At 48.9% G+C, this 16,948-nt stretch overlaps 2 protein-coding genes across 2 annotated transcripts; both read left to right on the top strand.

Annotated features, from left to right (window-relative positions):
• Nucleotides 1-2,722: 2,722 nt before the first annotated feature.
• On the top strand, nucleotides 2,723-4,680 carry EMWEY_00001870 (hypothetical protein, conserved; the record flags this gene model as incomplete). Its single annotated transcript, XM_013483015.1, has 6 exons — nucleotides 2,723-2,738; nucleotides 3,061-3,186; nucleotides 3,401-3,602; nucleotides 3,843-3,940; nucleotides 4,173-4,279; nucleotides 4,447-4,680. 6 exons carry the CDS (start codon nucleotides 2,723-2,725, stop codon nucleotides 4,678-4,680), a joined length of 783 nt encoding a protein of 260 aa, XP_013338469.1.
• A 7,007-nt stretch (nucleotides 4,681-11,687) lies between these two features.
• EMWEY_00001860 (cullin family protein, putative) lies at nucleotides 11,688-16,446 on the top strand (the record flags this gene model as incomplete). Its single annotated transcript, XM_013483014.1, has 15 exons — nucleotides 11,688-11,851; nucleotides 12,050-12,149; nucleotides 12,354-12,539; nucleotides 12,657-12,723; nucleotides 12,866-13,062; nucleotides 13,229-13,492; nucleotides 13,632-13,917; nucleotides 14,062-14,154; nucleotides 14,400-14,499; nucleotides 14,644-15,044; nucleotides 15,107-15,201; nucleotides 15,390-15,611; nucleotides 15,833-15,929; nucleotides 16,057-16,154; nucleotides 16,288-16,446. The coding sequence occupies 15 exons, from the start codon at nucleotides 11,688-11,690 to the stop codon at nucleotides 16,444-16,446; spliced, it is 2,529 nt and encodes an 842-aa protein (XP_013338468.1).
• Nucleotides 16,447-16,948: the final 502 nt, after the last annotated feature.

The following is a 16,948-nucleotide window of genomic DNA, read 5'->3' as shown; positions in this document are numbered from 1 at the left end:
TGCATCTTGATGCATTCCACGAAATTTGTCCCATATGCCCTACGTGTAAAGTCTGCCAGGTTAAACTGCACCTGATTCCACCCTTCGTCTAGTCGCAGCGGCATTGTACACACAAAGGGCTGAACCCTTGTTGCACTCTGTACACAAAAATCCACAGCTACCGTCGTTCGAACTATGCCTCAACTATTGCCAGAGTGTTGATGCCCTGGCTGTTCGTAGTTGCTTAGCTGAGACTCCTGCGGTAATTGCAATTGGCTGCTATCAGGTGATACATGAGTTCAAAATTCAATGCTTGGGTGCCGAGACTCACTTGGTAGTTTGATGCCCGAAACCGTCTGCGAACATTTTGATCGTCAAGAACCTGTACTTCAAACGTAAAATATTTTTTCATCTGAGGCATAAAGACGCCCAACGGTCAGTCACTGATTAAGCGTAATTGCTTTAGTGGAAGCTGCCCTTCTCCTACCATGCCATTTTTTCTATAGAAAATCATAGCCACAGTAGGTTTTTAGAGTCCATACGGATAACAAGAAGGCTCCTGACGTGCCATTTTCCGCTAGGCAATCCGACTGTCGGATTCAGAGTATATCTCTTCCGCTCAAACAAGCTGGATTTCATTGCAATTGTTAGGCTACCGGCTTGCATTGATTTACAGGAAGTTTATCCCAAATTGTTGCAAAGGTGAATGGCCTAAAATCTACCATTAAAACAACACTGGCTCACATTTTTGACAATCATTACAAGAATAGGCAGCTTGATTCCCAGTGACATCCTGTTCAACGGACACGTTATATAGGTCGTTGACACATTTGCCCCGAGAATTTCAATTACGAAAGACTGAATTTCTTCATCGGTCACCCTCTTAATGTGGCCATTTTGGACAGCTTTGTCCCACAGTTGCAGGGGCTGAGACCTGAAAAAGAAGCAGTCGTTAAAATAGGGGTCACTACATGTTGGCATTTGAGAAGCTGCTTTAATTAAGGCTCATATGCGCATCTGCCTTTGACACTTAACAGCAGACGGTCCTTTCCAGCTAGTACAGATGCGTGCCACTTGTGTGATCCGTAGCCTTCCGGATTCTCAAAGTTCGCAAGTAGAATAAACCCCACTAAAACTGCTGACTTTTATTTCTTAAAGTTGCAGCAGCTCTCGAAAACGCAGGGCCTTGATGACAGCGTCTTTACTCGGTTGAACCGAATTATCACTGCCAATTCTTCGTTTGGGTGTACTTCTAAAATTACTGCAATATTTACTTCTCATGCTAGCTACTTATTCCGACTAATTCATTCAACTCTACTTCCGATAATGAAGAAATGTTGTGGAGACATCTGCATAGTGGAATTGCCTAGAAGGACCCGATGCTATACAGAATGGATATGAATCCCGACTGTAACGCGTTGGCGAACATCTTCTGGAAAGCGCCTCTTCAATGCACAATAGTCTGGCCTTTCAACAAGACTGCAACTCTGCAAGACCCTTCTTCTAAACTGGTCAAGGCCCTGCAGAGTGCCTTCATGAAGGTGTCCTGGGAAAGCCAGCATCCGACGTGGTGACCTTTTGGGGAATACGCAGCTTCGGTTGAAGCTGAAGTTTCTAAGGCACGTTGAGCTGCTGAAGAAACAACAGCGCCCACGAAGTTACCACGAAGGACGTCCTGTCCCCCATCAATACAAGAAACCAGGTGTCTACGGCTTGCAGGGTAACGCCTAGACCTTGCTCACAAGCAACGGAAAAAATGTGCCACTTGCATGGGCTCGTTTTAAGGATTTTCCTTTTCCTTTAAGTCGGATCGTTTACCGTCTTCTTGTATGAAACATGGGGCTGCCCGCCAGATGCATGCACTGGCTATGGGGCTAGAAGCCAGATGCATGCAATCAACGGCCACTGAAGCATAAAAGGCATGTGCCTTCCATGCGGCCAGTAAGTATTCTTTGCTCCGAACTTTTATGTTGCAAGAACATATATTTATGTACTGCTACTGGAGGAGTAGGATGCTCACCGTTGCGAACAATTATGGGTTGACCCGCTACTGGTGTGTACCCAGTGGAGAACAAGGCTCCGTCTCACCAGTGATAGTAAGAGTTCCCGATTTTCGCTGGTCAGTGTTAAATTAAGTATTTTATTTGTCCTCGAAGTAAATGTGTTTCGCTGTAGCAACACACAATAGTCCTCTTGCATGCATAATATGAATTCACGGGCACCTTCGGTACGGTTCAGAGCAGCATGATTGCCCGTACAAAATGGTGTTCTTATCGACTCCACCCGGGCAAAGACTGTGTAGTTTGAGTAGATGCCAGCATGATGCGTCTGAGCGCTGGAAAATATTGAATGTTTTGATGAAAATTGTGCAGGCCTTTTTAACCCTTTTTTGCGTTGTCTTGAAAGGAAGTCGCTATATGACATCATCGCAAACGTGATTATTGAGCAATCGCCTCACCAAGCTAAGGGGGATCGTGCCAAAAAGCATTGCAAGAGGAGCAAAAACACTCCCATACTTGCTTACGTGTTCTGCAGACTCCTGATACCAACAGGGAATAGCCTGGTGATTTATGATAAGAGAGCGTGCTAACAGTTTCACGGGCATCTCCTAGGGATCGAAAGACAACTGCTGTGAAATTTCAACATATGGTTCCTGCAAACACTTTGAAAATCACTCAACAACAATTCGGAGGGAGGATCTTTGCGCATTACTCTTGCTTTCCGCTGGTACTTAAACCTGATCATGGCGCCAGTTCTGAGTAAGTATCTACCTACATATATGTATGTATAGAAGGCATATTACAGAAAGACTATTGCAACATCAAATTAGCATGGTTCTCGGTTTAATAACAAGCAACACTAGTGAATGCGATACAGTTACCGGTGTTGCGGAGCATATTCTGGATGTCCCTAGTTCTTATCCTGGTCCCCACAATTTTACCCAAGGTACGATGCGTCATCGTCACCGCCTGCTCGAGATGTAAATACTGATACTGTCTTTTGAATATTCTGTTAAGATATACCACTTAATCGCCACGAGAAACTAGGGAAGGTCTGTCGGAGGTATATACTTGCGAGCAGAACGCACTGACCCGGACTTGCTGCCTCTTGATCCAAGGAGTCAGCTGCTGCTGGTCTGGGATTGCATGTGCGACTGGATCAAAGAACAGCTCCAGCAAGGCAACGGAGTAACTGCAAAAGGTTTCGGTAAGTTTTCATTTCTAGTGGCAACTGCCGCCTAGTAAAAAATCTCACAAACACCGTGAAGACGTGATCACTGGAGCAAGAAGCAACAACCTAGTGGTTCTCAACTGCGTTACACATCATTCACCTAAATACTTAGGGAATACATGTGTGGTACGGAGTCTGAAGTCCTCATCTAGCGACTGGCTGGAAGAGTAGTGCTGAACTTGCCATTCAGGCTCCTTTACTTTTGAGAGAGCTGTGCATCAACTACCACCATCCATACCTGAGCTAAACCACGTTGGAAAGGAAGCAGAAACTGTGGAGCCTCGTTTCGTAATGGCTGCTGAGCTTGCGGCAGAGGTACACAGACAGCCGACTACCAATATGCTGGAGAAAAATCACAACAAAGGCTCTATTTTTCAGACAAAGAACATGAAGTGAGACCTATAGAATGAGGGTGGAAAGCTGCAATGTTTGGCAAGCCAATTCGTCTAGATTCTGAATCGTATCTACCCGCTTGACAAACTGTGTAGTTCGTTAAAAGGACAATACATTTAAGCAGAGTACTACTCATATTCAAATACATGCATATACAGTTACAAATCCCAAAAGTTAATGAATGCGTCGGCGTACTACCTGCGTATCTGTATTACTGCCGGTACTGAGTGTTTTGAAAGGTTCTTGAATCCAGTTCCCATTGGAGCGGCATGCTATTTAGAGACGGCCGTGGTGGCATCGGCATTGCGCGCATTCTTCTCTGCCATTCCCCAGTTAAGTACGCAAAAAAGCAAAACCATTCTTTGTGGTGGCTTTTCATCGCCATTCTCGTACGATGATATGTCATCTGAGAAGAGCATGCAGCTAGGCGCTTTGGCACTGCTAGCTACGAAGGGGAGCAGATACTGTACCAGGCTCTGTCTTAGCTTTCAGTTAATTTAATTCATGCAGAGTTTTTAGTTGAATATTCTAGAAATCAGCCAGTAGTATGCGCGTTTTTTTGGTTGCAGTTGGCAACAACTATGACTTGGCCCTTGACTTTAAATTCTGTAGAGTAAGGATTGCGAATAAGAAGATGTCATGCAGTTTCACCGCCTCGCTGAAGCAAATGGCGCAGGTAAATTTATATGAAGGATATCAGTGCACGGTAAAAACTCCATATGCATATCTACTGTTGGTGAGATTCTGCGGCACCCCCACACAACCGTGCGGTAGGCACGGTGTCTAACTAAACAAGAAGTAGAATACAGTGGGACTTCGTTTGGCCGTTTCGTGCTGTGGCAGGCTGCCCTTAATTCTAAAAGGGAAAACGGGCCTATTCCCGTGAAAAACAACTGGAGTCGTTGCACCAAAGACAGTGCAATGGCATCGTTCTTGAGGCACCAAAAAGAGGAAGAAGGACTACTCCCGGCATCGACGACACTACCTGTATCCCAGAGAATAGAGCAGATGAAATTACAGCAGGTGGACAACTTGAGCGTTGTCACCTCTGCGACTGTTTCTAAAGGCCACATTTAGGCCTTTGGGCTGGATATTCGTACCTGGCCCATGGATAGCAGCTACCGTCAGTCTGTGCACCCTTCCAACATGCACATGTAATCTAACTGGAATTCGGCGTGCGCTTGGTTTCAACATCTCTTCTAAAGTTTCCACTGGAAAACAACTATGAAGCAGCACCCAAGATGCTTATTGCATTTCCTCTACAAGCTACTAGCCTCTTCGGGCCATGGCGCTGCACTGCGGCCCTGCGTCCATTACTTCACACGCCAGGCTCGTTAGTCTTTGCTCATTGCCCATTTACCCGTATTGATCCCATGATACCATTCAACACTGCGAGAACTGTTGTCAGCGACCAATGCGTGTTGGCCCAACTTCTGTCCTGTACTCATCCTCACTAAGGCGTGCCAGTCCTGACATGCCAACGCCGCATGCATGCGTGTGGTTGCACATATTGCGCGGTCAAGGCAGTGGCAGATGGATTCATTATGAACTATTATCCGATTGCCACTCAGCACCCTTTCCATGCCTTTCAGAACCGAGCAAGCACACAACCACCTTTGGCACACCTTTTCCCTCAAATATAGGGGCTCCGTGCAACCCTTGAGGTGTTATTCAAAGGGATCTTTTGCCAGTGATTCAGGAGGCCAGCCGCTTTGTCGCCAGAAGCCTTATCAGATAACTGACACAGTCTCCAGTACCCGCACTCCCAAGACACTACTGATTAGACGCGGTAGAGGAGGCAATGGGAGCGAATCACGGCATCATGCCTCACGGTAGACTGACGAAGTTCTGACCGTCCCTTTAATCACCGTTGGGCATGATTAAACCCTTGCTGTAAAAGTATGTAAAGGCAAAGAACCATAAGAGGCTAGCTTTTGGACTGCAAGCATTTGTCGGTCGTTGTTGGCAGCAGCTCTGCACTTCGTCGTAATCCTCAAGATCTTCCTCTCTTGGGAAACTGTTTCCGAGTTCTTGCATCGCAAAACGTGCAAAACCCGTTTATATCGTTGACAGCAGCTGGCTATCCTTGTTGTTTTTCGTGAAGAGCGGTGTTTGTACGACAAGCAAACGTTCGCCTAGCTTTTAGCGCGTAGAGTATCCTTAAAACACAGTAATGTCTCCTGGCGGCAGCATGCACACCCACCAGAGTCATCCATTGCCTTCATTGGACTCCATGGCGAAAACTAGCCCAAAGTAGAATTAGAGCCTCATGGTAATGAGGCTCATGGTAATGGGTCTTCAATTAATGGAGCCCGCGTGCAATGTTCATATGTTTAGTAATCCTCGTACCTCGCCTGCCACCGGCGACGCGTTATCGTAGAGACTAGCCCAATGAGGAGATTGGTAGACTGCACATTTCTAACGTCTCTGCATGTCTTAGACCCACTGTATACTCTTTACCGAATAGCACTAGCTGCTTCTGACAGCGTGCACATGCGCACAGTTGGCTCGTGGCGGATCTGCAGGTGCGGCTGTCAATACTGTTGGCCCCATATCTGCGCCCCAAGTATTGCGGGTACCATGCCTACTCCCCATTGGCTTCGTTTGCTTCACAGGCAACGCTGCTCAAAGCTGTTAATATCCAGATCCCGTCGAGTGCATGCAATTTCGAAGCGTACATCCATAGATACTGCAAAAGGAACATTCCCTCTTTTCATTGCTCTGAACCACTAAGCATAACCTTAGTCTTGGCTTTCAAGGTGTTGAGCACGTCCGATGCTGCGCACTGTGCTCCCGCTCTGCTATGAGTTGGCGATGTGAGTGCCTCTACTGCTTAAACAGCCAAAGGCTCCGTACATATGTAGCTTCCCAAACCTTTTTCATTCCAGCTAATACGGTTAAATTGCCTTTCCCCCTTCCTTCCCGGCTCCAAGCACTTCTTCATCTTGGCAGCTATCACCCCCTTATCCCGAAGGTCTTGCTCCAAAGAGTAGCCAGCTCAGGGCTGCCTCTAGTTGGGTTAACCATGGTGGGATCTATCGATATAAAGGCTCCAAATCCACCCTTAGTGTTCCTTCAGGCCTCTGAATTGTCCGAGGATTTGTACTGAAGCGGGCTGTGGAGAAGAACCGTCTTCGCCACATCAATATTCTCCAAGAAGATTCGGCCAACAACCTCCAAGCAGTAGATAAAACAGATAGACAGAAGTGTGTGGAGAAATGGCTTGTCGCTGAAGATCAATCGAAAGGACAAGACTGTCCTATCCAAACCAGGGAGTTGGAAACTACAAAAACCAGCACACAGAGCATACAATTGACAATACTTCTAAAGTTGCTCACGAATTCCTAGAGCCGTTGCCTGCAGCTCTTTAAGGAGCTCAAGGGGATGATCCACACTTCACCGAAGAGGATGTGCGTGCTCAGCTGCTAAACGGCAACCTTATATCTGCAGCAGGGCCAGATGGGATAGGGTTATAGGTGTGCAAGCGGTTCGAAGAAGTGCTTGTTCCAGCGATGCCTGCGATCTACAGCTTGCTCCCAACATCGAATAGTGTCAGCAAGGGCGGGTGAGAGCGCGATTGTGTTGGTACCTAAGGGAGGAGATCCGAACGCTGTAAAGATCTGGCGACCCATCAGTCTACGGGACTGCATCTACAAACTCTACGCAGCACTGTGGGCCAACAGGATCACCGACTGGGCAATGAAGTCAAGAGTCGCCTCCAGGTAGCATAAAGGTTTCATGCCAGTGAATGGGTGCCAAGAGCATCTCTTTCTTGCTCTCAACCCGCAGTAGCAAGAAGTCACATTCCATGGCCTACTACGACTTGAAGAACGCCTTTGGGTCAATTCGCCACAAGCTCATACACACTGTTCTGCAGGCTCAATGCCTTCCAAAGCACGCCCAGGAAACCACCAGAAATCTCTGCCAAGGAGCGAGTTTCTGTATCTCGAAGAAGGAAGGGTGCTCAGGCAGAATACTGAATAAGAGGGGACCCCCAAAAGGCTTTCCTCCTATACCGAACCTGTCAATCTAGCCATTGAGCCACTGTTGCAAAGGCTGGCAGCATCCAATGATAGCCTTGAACTACATACAACACAAGGAAACCTTCAGTGAAGGTATCTCATATGGCGTATGCAGATGACTTGAATACTGTCGTCAATAGCTGTGCGGCCATCAACGTCCTTCATCAGGGGGCGAAGGGCTTCTTTCAATGGAGAGGTCTAGAGGCCAGTCCGTCCAAGTGAGCTAGAAAGGGATTGAAGGTGTGTAAGACCAGGCTGCAACCAGATCGAGGAGAACTCAAGCTGTATAATGAGGCCTCGCCGGCGGTGAAGCTCGAGGAGGCGTACAAGTACGTTGGAATCAAGGACTCCCTAGAGATCTCAGTGCATCAGGGAAAAACCCTTCGCGTCATGAGCAAGGCTAAGAAGGACATTACCAAGATGTTCAGGACTGCATTACTCCCTTGGCAGAAGTTGAGTGTGGTGCTCATTTGTGTGATATCTCGGTTTGACTACAATCTCAGACACTGCAACCCATACAAACAGCATCTGGTCTCCTTCGGTTGTCGTATCCGTGCCGCTCTGAAGGGTACCCTCATGGTGTCGAAGGGTACGGCATCAGAGGTGTTCCACTAGCCCACCTCAAATGGAGCGCTGAGATGTACCTCATTGCAGACGATCGCAACAGCAACGCATATAGGACATGCCATCCAGATACGCAACAGGAAGGACAGCATGGTTCAAGCCGGTGCACAAGGGCATTTTCTGGAGGCCACCCAGCGGGTGTTCATGCACACACCCGATAGAGAAACTAGCAACCGCGAAAAAATTCTTGCCTACGTTAACAACCAATATCTTGGATGTCTCAAGGAGCGAAACAAGAAGGTGCATATTAGCTTACATTTGGCGCTCCCAAGAAGCATAACGACGTGCAAAACGAGAATCGAGACTGGGAGTAATGGTAATTATCTGGTAACGAAAGCAGATGGACCCGACATAGACAATCAGAATATCGTCAAAAGTATCAACAAGTACATGGCAGGGTGGCAGCGCGATGTGCTGAAGAAGAAGATAGACCAAGGAAAGTCGGCGGCCTACAAGACAGCAACTAGCAACAATTTACTGAGCGGTCCGACTCGTCTGATGCAGAAGCTTGAGAGCACGCTCTGCGCAACTTCCTACGCGAGTATCCCTAAGAAGGATCAAAGCCTCAAAGGTATCATGCTGCCGGCACTGCATAGGTGACCGTGAAACCCTTGCGCATGCGCTTCGTCACTGTCTGTGCACACGGCCTTGACAGCAACAAACAAAACTCAGACATGACAAGGTTATGGAGAGAATCACAGCAGCAATCGAGAACAGTGCGGTGAGTAAGGGTACAACTCGACAGGCTGACAGCGGTCCGACATACATGGATACCGTATTAAGGCCTGACATCCTTTTCAGAGACAATAAGCGCAAGCTTATAGCAGTAGCTGATGATGCTATTGCATGCGACGATTACAAGGAGAATTTATTTGAAGCGGCTCGTCTAAACAAATGAGCGAAATATAAGGGCATCAAGGAACATAATGAACACAGTGGATACCGTGTGTCATTGTAGTGGCATTAGTATGTGGGTTCATCGGTTGTATTGCACAAGAGAACAGAGAAGTGCCTACACAAAAACGTGGGATCATCGAACGCGGAGTGTGGGACATCCAACGCTAATTTAGCACTGATTGGTTCAGATACAGGTACCAAACATGTGGTTTTCACATAGCAGAAAACGCCACGAGGAAACAGAGGACAGAAGGAGGGGTCGTTGTCGTGCACACACATCTTAAGCTGCATGATACACTGGTAGACAAATAAGAAACAGGCAGTAGCACACTCTGTAGCAACAAGGAAATTTCCGGACTCGTGAAGACGGTTGGCTCCATCTCTGGGCGTGCCGTAGGGGTTGGTGTTCCCTCGCACCCACTTTTAAACTCATTTTTCGGGGTAGAAGTTCACAGCTCCGAAGCCGAGTTTTCAAATTTTCGGAGAAGATAAGCGTGATTTTCTATTGTGTATGGGGCTATGCATTAATACTCTGGTTGTTGCTAAAGTAGTACAGAACTGTTCGGGCACAAGTGTACCTGCGCCGTCGCTGTTGGGCCTGGTAGTCTGCTGGAGAGCACGCGGAGGCTTCAGCGAGCAACTTTCCTACAATTCAGCGCTACATTGGCTGCTTTTGCCACGAAAGCGCCGCGTATATTGGAACTGTTGTTACGTTTCCTCCTGCCAGCACGGCAGGCGCCGAGGAATCCCAGGGAGCACCACGACGGCATAGGTGTAGTGCGGAGAGGGGCGTACGCAACGTAAAAAACAAGGCTGAATACAACTTCACAGGGTGCAAGCCCCTTCAAGAATTCTCCCGTGGAATGCTCACGTCCACTCCATGTCGTCGATCTCATGACAACCCGATCACTGCGAATCTGCTCGCCAGTGATCTCCATAAACATCACTCTTCTGAAGGTTGGCGCGCCTTCAGTTGTACACGATCAACTTTTTCCTGACTAATGAAACTCCTAGATTTCTCCGAGTCCACGAACGCCTCGCATTGACTCCCAACCACATCTAACCTAAGCAATGCGGTAGTGCCCACACCGCACCATACTCCACGCCTATGAAACTCTGCGGCCTCACCAGCCTTTCGCCACTATGGCGTCATTACACCCTCGTCAGTCGCGTTAGCGGGTTCTCCCGCCCCTTCTGTGCCCCTTTCGCAGAACTCCTGTTCTGCTTGCTGCATCCCCTCGACTTCGTCCCTAATGGACTCTACATCAGGCTGCACCCCTATCCTCTGTGGGGCCTGCTCATAGTCAACAGCCTCTGCCTGTGCGGATCTGCTCGCACGCTTCAGCGTCTTTCCCCACCTCGGGGAAACTGGAATGGCATGAAGTTCTGGCACCCCTCCGCACAGAACCCCTATATACTCATATGCATAACTTACGTCGGGCCTCTGCACCCGCGTACTCTGTACTAACGGATTCCCCGCCGTTGCCTTCTTGACGGTCAATTTCGCTAGCTCGCTGGCTGGCTCACGCCGCCTCTGCTGCCTTCTGTTCAGCCGGTGGTCCGCAGATACTATCGTTGTGGTAAACTTCTGCCGTGGCTCTTCGGTTGTGCTGCGGCTGATTCTTGTTATGCATTCCACTATAGAGAAGAGGTCACGGGGTTGGAACGGAACAGCCCCCAAATGTAGTGCGCAGCCGTCGTAGGCTGTGCCTACTTATTTCATCTCGTAGTTCCGGGCTTCCTAAGTACAACCTCTAACTACCAACATCCCCAGAGGTCTATGCTGCAAGTACCAAATCATTTTAGAGTCCCTGTTATTAACAAGGCAGGTTCATAGAATAAAAGAACTGTGTTCCGAAATCACCCCGGTGATGTCTGGGTGCCCAACCTACAGGATGACGGGGGGATATCAACGGTGGTGGGACGGTCAGGAGCCGGACCTCGCACTCTACCAAAGTCGTAATTATAGATATAATACACCTATATAGTAATAATTCTATTTCATATCCAGTCAGATCTCTAAAGGAGCTTACCTGGTACTCAAGTAGTGACTAGGTTGTACGCCACACTGCCGATAGTGGCTGCCGGCGGGGGTAATCCTACTAACCTATGGCTCCATCTACAGTACTCGATTCTTAGAACATCTAGCAGTATTAATTCCCTTTCTTAGTTGCTAATGTCATATTCCTTCCATTTATGGTCACTGAGCTACTTGAGATCACACCAGAGCCACATTGTAGTGCCTGTGCACTACAATAGGGGTGACAATTGTCACTGCAGACGATATATGGGAGCAGAGACATTTGGGAAAGTGACGGATTTCCCCTGAGGCCGTCAATACTTTGCTCATGGCTGCCATAAACAGGGACTTGCTTCCATTGGGGCCTTCCGCACGCAGACGTGGCATTGCAGTTCGTGCTGTCCCTTTGTTACCTTGGAGGCGGGGCTCACGACTACGCCAGGGAGCGTAATTGTGTTGTGAGTATTTGTATCAGCAGTTCGAAGGAAGTGTGACGCACTGCGGGTTCCCGAGTAGCAAGGATGGACGGCCACGGAGAACTGGTGACCTTAGAAGAGGGTTGGACCAAACTGCGTCTCCAGGGGATTGAGAAGGTTCAACGGTTCTTGGAGCAGCGGCCCGAGCGAGGACATACAACAAAGCGCGTCTGCGTGGTGTCCAACGAGGACTATGCCGCAATTTACACGTAGGGTGGCAACCGCCTTTCTGGGGCGCTTACGCGCCGCAGTGTACACAGGCCGATTAGTCTCTCATGCTCCGATAGACTGGCACTTCCGAACACCCATTACCAAGTGATCTCGTATGCAGTACACCACTTGCCACGGACCTCACATGCTACTCCGCCTCCGCCTGGCTGTGCGATTTGGCGGAGCGATTGATACAGGATGGTCTACACGATGTGCACACAGCGTTCCCCATACAATTTCTCACAAGACCTGTACCAGCTCTATGGAGACTCAATTGTTCGTTACGTCCACTCTACTGTAAGAGCTCAGCTTCCAAGCATACCTCACAGATGACAACGACATAATTCGTGGCTTGCGCCTTCATTGTTTATTTTCCCAGCAGTCGCAGCTTATCCTGACCCTTCGCTGCGCTGAGTACTCATTGGTTTGGCGTACACAATGAAAGGACATTACGAATTACGGAAGCATGCATGCTGCTGTTCTCGTTTCCCCTTTGTTCAGGTCCTTCCATCGCTGGAAAATCGGAGGGGCTCCGATCTCCTAGAAGAGTTGCTCTGTCGATGGGAGAACCATCGCACCCTGGTGAAGTGGCTACAGAAATTCTTTGCGTACTTGGACCGCTACTATGTCAAGATGTACATGGAGGCACCCCTTGTGAAGAGAGGAATTGCGATTTTCAAAGACCATGTAGGCTGAGGCTGGGCCAACCTCATAAATGTTGTCCTGCTTTGTCCTAAAATGTCCAGTGTGTTTTTGTCAGCTGTCCACTTTGCGGCTGTTTGGAAGCATGCGGGGCCTTTGCAGGTCTTCGAACGAGTGAAGCAACCTGTGTCTGCCGCTATCGACGAGGCGATCCGGCGTCAGCGGGAAGGTACAGTCGTTGCTACGGATGAATCCGCCCTTTCCAGTAGCGCAAGTCATGATGGCAGCAGCAGAACATATTTTGGATTTCCTCCCCAAGTTTTTCGGTCGATAAAAAAGGAAGCACAATGTGTTCTATGTATTGGCTGCAGGAGAGTCCCTTGATGAAGAGAGTGTCGCCCAGCTGGTATGCATGTATATTGGACTTGACCCTGAAGATGAGGGCTTAGGTCTCTATCAGCGTGAGTTGGAGGATTTGCTCCTAGCATCCACCAAGCAGTTTTACGATCGCAAGGCCAGAGAGTGGATTGCGAGCAGCACCTTTGCCGAGTACCTGCAACTTACAGAGGTGAGCATTTTGGATGCGCGTTTGCAAACTACTCCGGCCGCTAAACACCGGTTCATTTGCCTTGACATGCGCCTATCCTGGCTTGCGTAGTATTCGATCCACACTGGCGAATGAATTTGATTGTTGGCCCTTACGAATGCATGCATCTCTGATTTTCGAATTGCAGGCCGCGCTTGAAGCTGAAGCGCGCAGATGCGAGAGGTATCTTCATAGCAGCAGCAGTAGCAAGCTGCTAGGAGTCGTTGTCAAGAGCACGCTGCAGCAACACCAACAGGAACTCCTGGAGAAGGACACTGCTATACCTTTCTTGCTTGCTGGGGAGGGGCGAGCTGAACTACGGCTGGCGCATAGGCTTTTTGCCCTCGTGGATGGAGCGGTTGAGGATTTGGCGAAGCAGTTTAAGATGTACATCTCAGCATGTGGAGAAAAGGTGGGAAGCAAGATCTCGTCGTTTAACAGGCATGCTGGAGAGCCGATCTAGGTGTCCCCGTTCAAGCATTTTAGGTGCTGCTATGTTTGCTCAACGTCATCACAAATTGCTGCAGTTTGCTGCCTTCTGTTTTTCTTAGCTGGTGCAGCAAAGGATTGCCGCAATGCGAGAGGCACAGCAGATGAGGGCTCAAGGTTCGAATAGCAGCAACAGCAACACCGCGATGTCACAACAGCAACAAAGGCAACAGGACATCATATGCGAGCACCGATTTGTGGAGAGCGTGCTAGATCTGCATGACAGGTTCAAGAGTATTACCCTGGACTGCTTCCGCGCCCAGCCGCGGGTGTCCCAAGATGCTTTTGGGCCTTCAACACGACCTACACCTCAGGCCGATTCCTTGTTTCAGAAGGCATTGAAAGAAGGTCCGTACGGTGTTACCACCAGCCAGTCATGCCAGAAAGGGATAGCTGCCTTTTCTGCTCAAGGCAAGATGCCACACCATCATGCGCACTTGCCATGTATGCATTCTCCTGGAGGTTACATTGCGTTTTCCCTCACTGTTTCAGCATTCGAGAGCTTTGTCAACGCGCAGTCCCTGCAACCGCCTTTTGCGCAGTTGCTGGCTTCTTTCTGCGATCGTATCTTGAGAAAGGCAGGAGGTACGGCATCTTGTATATTGCGTATGTGGCATGTTATCGGCGAGCAATCTCGCCGCTTAAAAGTAATTCAGGGTACAAACTGCTTCTCGCGACTACTTCTGTCCTTGTCGCCTGCTCGTCTGAGGCCGTTGAGTTTTGGGAAGCATCATATATATCGGTCTATGGGTTGTTCATTCCATTGCTGTTCTGCATCTTCCATGGATTGTGCACTTCTTTGTTTCAAGACTTTGCTCTCCTTCTGCCAGGCGAGCGAATGGGTGACGAGGAAATTGAAGAATGTCTTATGAAGGTAGTGGAAATATTCAACTACGTGACCGACAAAGACCTTTTCGCTGAGCAGTACAGGTGGGCATTGTGTGGCAACTTTTATGAAGTTTTTCTGTCGGGTGCAGTACGAACATTTTTTGCACTGAGGCAAGAGTCTCATGTGTTAAGTATGGGATGTACTCGACTTAGAGCCCACGTTGCGCGTGTCCCATCTTTTCGCAGAACGCAGTTGGGCCGCCGGCTGTTGCACGAGACATCAGCATCACTTGAATTGGAGCGGCTACTGATAGCAAAACTACGCCTCAAGTGCGGGGCGCACTTTACAGCAAAAGTAGAGGGGATGGTGAACGACTTGCAAGTTGCTGCCGGTCTTATGCGTGCCTTCCAGCAGCAGCAACAAGAAGACCAACTGACGAAACAAGCAGGCCATCGCGATCAAAGCCTGGATGAGTCTGCATCCCGCCTTAAGGATGCATCTGTTCCATCAACCTCTGTGGAAACGGTAATGATTGGCGATGTAGAGTTCTGCGTGCAAGCTCTAAGCACTGCACATTGGCCAACATATCCAGGCAAGCGAATACAGGGCCCTGTAGTTAGCGCAGATATGGCGCATCTCAAGCACAGTGAATATTATACTTTGAGAGTGAGCACGACTTTCCCTGTGGTTTGTGTCTATTGTTTGCAGCGCCTGAGTTGCGGCTTCCTCCAGAATTGGCTCAATGTGTGGGGGCCTTTGAGCAATTTTACGCGTCGCAAACCCAGCACCGGAAGCTAACATGGGTGAATTCTTTAGGTGGGTCAATTGTGCACGAACGGAATGCCCATGACCCATATGCCAAATCATTTTGCCCCTAATTATGGAGCACGCGCAACCAGGGCGCAGTTCACCGCCGATAAGTCTGTGCCTGCTCACGAACGCTCGTAGATCGGTGTTTTTGCTTGTAGGGACTGCCCTCGTCGCTGCGCAGCTTCAAAAGCGGCAAGATCTTATCTGTAATACAATGCAAGCGACCCTTCTGCTAAGATTCAACAGGAAGCAAGATGACGGTAATAATGGTATCAATGGTGGCTGCGCAGATGATCCTGCCCTATCGGTGCAGCAGCTGGTGGAAGACTTGCGTCTTGACGAGCTGACAGTGAAGAAGCTGCTGGGCTCGCTGATGCTTGGCCGCTTCAAAATACTAAAGAAGGTGGGAAGGCGACAGTGACCTAGTTATTGCAGGCCGAAGCAGGTTTACCCTAACTGCATAGCCTGTGGACTTGTCCTGGTTGGCATGCAACAACAGCAGGCAACAGGCTGCTGCCTGGTGTTGTTTCAAGTCTTGGTGGAAGCCATTGGCACGGTGTCCTCGGGCTCTGCTGGTGGAATGCCATATCGCTTGCGTGCAGCGTTGTCGACGCATTTCCGCAGGTTGAGAACGACATGTTTCAGGTTAATGAGAACTTTTCGTGCCTTCATCGAAAGATCAAGCTGCCGACCCCCGTGCAGGAAGAAACACAATGCAGAGGTGAACACAAATGTCGAGAAATTGGGAGTAGCAGGGTTAATCTGTTTTAAGGGCCAGGTGACGGTAGGCTGATGTCACAGCGACGGGTAGGTTTTGTTTATTATCTTGTCGAGTGATTGCATGGCAGAGCATTTGTGCCTCCCTGAGTTTGGCGCAGCTCGTGTTGAGGAGGACAGGTCAATTACCGTTGACGCGGCAATTGTGCGTATTATGAAAACACGGAAGGTAAGTTTCCTTACAAATTAGCTCCCATTACCAGTGTTGCCAGTGACATTTTTCGGTGCAGTGTGTTTGCGCATAACTGTTTGACGAACCACTTAGTTGTTGAATGTTAATTCTGTTTTTCTTTGCTGAACAGAGCTTGTCACACCAGCAGCTAGTAGGAGAGGTCATGGCCCAACTGCATTTCTTCCAGCCGCCCCCGAAGCTTCTGAAGGAGAGAATACAGGACCTGATTGCAAGGGAATTTTTGGAAAGAGACAAGGACAAACCCACACAATACAACTACGTGGCATGACGTGTTCCTAGCTTGGCCACATCGGCATTGCAGTTTCAGAGCTTCTGAGTTACCATTGCGGCATTCATTCCTTACGTATGATGAAACGGTCGGACTTGCATGGAAATTAATGAACTGTGGAGTCACATTATGACCAAACTCCTCTGACGCCTATTTAAACAAACGAGCAGCAGATTTGGGACCGAATGTTTCTAGTTAACCAGCGGGCTACGGCGCTATACGGCGATGTACGATGGTTCTACCATACATGCATAAGGCTTTTAAATGGGCATTAAGCTAAACGCGCCTTGTGAGTAGTGTTGGAGGTGGAACTACAAGGGCCGTCCCTTGTTCCCCAGACCTCAGAAAGGTAGACGGCGGCGTGCCGGTACCTCATTCCAAATGGCACTGCGTCTCGGTTTGCCATCTTGTTAAGGGGCACTGCACGGCAAACCAAGATGGAGGCCCAAGGCACGCGCATAGCTGCGTTGAACCTGTTTGTCTCTGGTGCGCTGCTCCAAGT

This window comes from Eimeria maxima, genomic scaffold, assembly GCF_000499605.1.
Source record: "Eimeria maxima Weybridge genomic scaffold, Emw_scaff9, whole genome shotgun sequence".
Lineage (NCBI taxonomy): Eukaryota > Apicomplexa > Conoidasida > Eucoccidiorida > Eimeriidae > Eimeria > Eimeria maxima.
Note: the sequence above shows the minus strand (reverse complement) of the source record. Positions and strands in the feature narration are given on the sequence as shown.